The sequence below is a fragment of the Chiloscyllium plagiosum genome, chromosome 14, assembly GCF_004010195.1.
Source record: "Chiloscyllium plagiosum isolate BGI_BamShark_2017 chromosome 14, ASM401019v2, whole genome shotgun sequence".
Taxonomy (NCBI): Eukaryota; Metazoa; Chordata; class Chondrichthyes; order Orectolobiformes; family Hemiscylliidae; genus Chiloscyllium; species Chiloscyllium plagiosum.
Genome location: NC_057723.1, coordinates 37,725,177 through 37,728,364, shown reverse-complemented (window position 1 = coordinate 37,728,364; position 3,188 = coordinate 37,725,177). Strand labels below are relative to the sequence as shown.

The 3,188-nt window shown below is 32.3% G+C and overlaps 1 protein-coding gene across 1 annotated transcript; it reads left to right on the top strand.

Annotated features, from left to right (window-relative positions):
• The first annotated feature begins 671 nt into the window (after positions 1–671).
• LOC122556918 (C-X-C motif chemokine 10-like) lies at positions 672–2,712 on the top strand. The gene is made up of 4 exons (XM_043704165.1): positions 672–775; positions 940–1,069; positions 1,167–1,247; positions 2,157–2,712. The coding sequence occupies exons 1-4, from the start codon at positions 703–705 to the stop codon at positions 2,170–2,172; spliced, it is 300 nt and encodes a 99-aa protein (XP_043560100.1). The 5' UTR covers positions 672–702; the 3' UTR covers positions 2,173–2,712.
• Positions 2,713–3,188: the final 476 nt, after the last annotated feature.

Sequence of the window (3,188 nt, the reverse complement as noted above, 5' to 3'; positions counted from 1 at the left end):
GTGTCTTTCAGCTCTCTGACTACAGGGCGTGTACTTGGGTGAAAGGGAATGTATGGAGAGGAGGCACAGGAAAATGGGGCTTCCATGACTTCCTATAAATTAACCCCATGGCCTCCCAAACTCAGTGGCTCTACAAATTAGCACCAGTATCGTTATCCTCAATTATTTCACAATGTTCAAAGTCTCTCAAAATATCCCCAAAACATCTTAAATTGAAGAACACACTAAGAAATTAAACCCTTATGCCCCAAATTACTACAGAGCCATTACCACTGATTATTTCACAAATATTTTATGTTCAAAGTCATCTTATTATAAGCCCTTGATATTTTCTATGTAAAATGATTTGGCAAGTTAAATGATAGTAGCAAAGCTATTTTGATTAACATTTCTACCTTATGACAAAATAGTTAGTTATTCCAGTTACACCTCACTTTTAATTGCAAGGAACAATTTTAACCCTGCATAATTGAGTTGGTTTGAATAAGTTAAAATCTCACTCATAATGGAATTTGGAAAATTTCCCAATCACCAGTCTTGTGGTAGCTGCTAGTTTGAAAAAATGTTTTCCTATGACAATGTAATCTTAGCCCATGTGGATCACTTGATGTCATTATAACACATAAACAATATAAAAAGCCTTCACGCCTTCCTTCTACTCATAAGAAGTATCTCAGACTGAAGGGGAAGTAAGAGTGACTTATGAGAAAGATGGTCAGCAAAACCACTGTCACTGTTTTGTCAGTCATTGCTCTGTGTCTGGCGTTTGCAGACGGTAAGATGTTTGTTAAACTATTTAATGATTGGTTTTTTTTCAATTTAAAAATTAATAATAAAATACTATATTATGAATTACGAAACTGATATCTTTTTAACACAACTGAGTTTGAGTCAAAAAATTGGAAATGGAAGTTAAGAATCTTTTCTTTTCTATTGCAGCTCTACCTCGCTTACCTCATCTGAGACGTTGTCGATGCATTACCCAAGCAGAACAATTGCAATCATCAATGAAAATCAGCAACATTAAAATCTTCTTTAAACAGGGTCTATGTCCAAACATTGAGATCATGTAAGTCATCATTTTTCATATATACTATTATACTTGCTCAAGAAATGTTAAGATATTGAGGTGACATTTAATTAACTGTGGTTTAATTTTCACCAAGTGTCAACTTGCAAGATAATAAAAGGATTTGCTTGAACCCTGACTCAGAAGTTGGGAAGAAAATGATTTCTTTTATGAAAAAGTAAGTATGCCACAAGTTTTAACATTTATGAGTAATGTTGTAAACTGGAGAGATTTAATAGGATAGATTATTGACATGATTGAAGTCAATGTGATATAAGTACAGTTGGTGAAACTGTCAGAAATGATTGTGGGGAGTTATAAATGTGAGTTTTCTATTTTGTTTATACTGACTGTAGATTAAGTTCACCTGGATCAGGCCTTTCTTATAAACTTAACCTGACTCCTAGGAAGAAAAGGTCAGATTTTGCTCAGTCTTCTGCTCAAAAACCCTAGCAGACATCATTAAACATTTTTTCATATGAAAATATATTCAGTTTGCAAACAAATAGACTATGCACAACAGTGAATGGTTGTGCATTATGGTTAACTTTAAATTGTTTTAAGTAATTTCCAATGATTTCTAAATCAGTTTACTGAGAAAGGAATGACTGAAAAATTATTTTTATAAAGTCTATGATTGGGATCTGAGTGTCACTGGGTATGCTAGCATTGATTGCCAATCACTAATTATCCTTGAGAACACAGTGATGAACCACCTTCTTGAATGCTGTAGCCCATGTAGTATCTGGGTACTCACAATGATTTTACATAGAAAATTCCATGATTTTAACCCAGTAGTAGTAAAGGAATGGTGATGTAGTCCCAATTTAGGATGGGTTTGACTTGGTGCTGGTGTTTCCATGCATCTACTGTCCTTGTTCTTCTAGGTGGTAGAGGTTAAGGGTTTGGAAGATGTTGTTAGTGGAGCTTTAATACTAGTAAAAGTGTTTATTTTTGCTGATAAACTAATTTTAACAAAACTGTACTAGAAAACATCGCTGAAAAGTTAGACGTATTCTATCATTGTAAATGTTCTTTTATTCAATAAACTAATCAAACAGGCACTGATCAAAACATTTCTTCACAGGAAAATGAACAACTGAATGATCGGAAATGCAGAATAATGGGAAACCTTGTATTGCAGACTATTGCTCCAAGATTTCACTATCAATTGAAGACATCATTCATTATTAGATGATTGAAATATCTTTTATTTATAACGTGCTTTGAATTCTCATTTTTGCACTTAATAAATTGACCAGTCTATAGCAGTAATACAAATTGGCGTGTTCTTAAGCTACATACAAATTCTTTGAAATTTGTTGTATTTATCAATATTGCACTTTTAAACTTATAATTCTGCTGACACGGCGTTTGATACAAATAAGCTATTTTAGATTGCTAGACTCAACAAAATTATTTGTTAATTTTTAATCCTCATATTAATCTATATGATTCCAGCTGTTCCTGCTGGTTCAGTAGCAAAAAGCTTTTAAGTTCTGAATGTTTCTGCTTTTGTATGTCAAGTGTATATGCATTCTTTCACTTTTAGAATCAATGTCATATTATGTATGAAAATACATTATGTAACATTTGGAATAATTATGATGTTTTCATTGTATTAAATGGACAATTTAGAATAATAATTACTTGAATTGTATTCTTGCATTTAATACATAACCATAACATTTTAAAATAAATTTTGGGTAAATGCAGGATCCATTAATGTCAATTTAAATTAAAATATATTATATATTCTTTTATTTTTAGTTTTAATCAGGCATGTTTTATATTAGAGAAAATAACGAGAAAATTTACTAATTAGACTACTCCTGCAATAATGAGAACAGATGGGGTCATTTATTTAAGGAAAGATATACCAATATTGGAAGCAATCCAGAGACAATTCATTAGATTGATCTGGGGCAGGGAGGGATTTTCTTATGAGGAGATGCTGAGTAGGTTGGGCTTGTACTCACTGGAATTTAGAAGAATGAGAGTGAATTTTATTGTAGCATATAAGATTCTTAGGGGCTTGATAGAGTAGATGCAGAAAGGTTATTTCCCCTTGTTGGGTACTTGTGGCACATAGCAACAACCTTTCTGTATTGAGCTTATA

Excerpts from the sequence above, each read along its gene's own strand:
- LOC122556918 (XM_043704165.1), top strand. The coding sequence starts at position 703 with ATGAGAAAGATGGTCAGCAAAACCACTGTCACTGTTTTGTCAGTCATT. Across the intron at positions 776-939 it reads GTGTCTGGCGTTTGCAGACG|CTCTACCTCGCTTACCTCAT; the intron begins GTAAGATGTTTG and ends TTTCTATTGCAG. Across the intron at positions 1,070-1,166 it reads TGTCCAAACATTGAGATCAT|TGTCAACTTGCAAGATAATA; the intron begins GTAAGTCATCAT and ends ATTTTCACCAAG.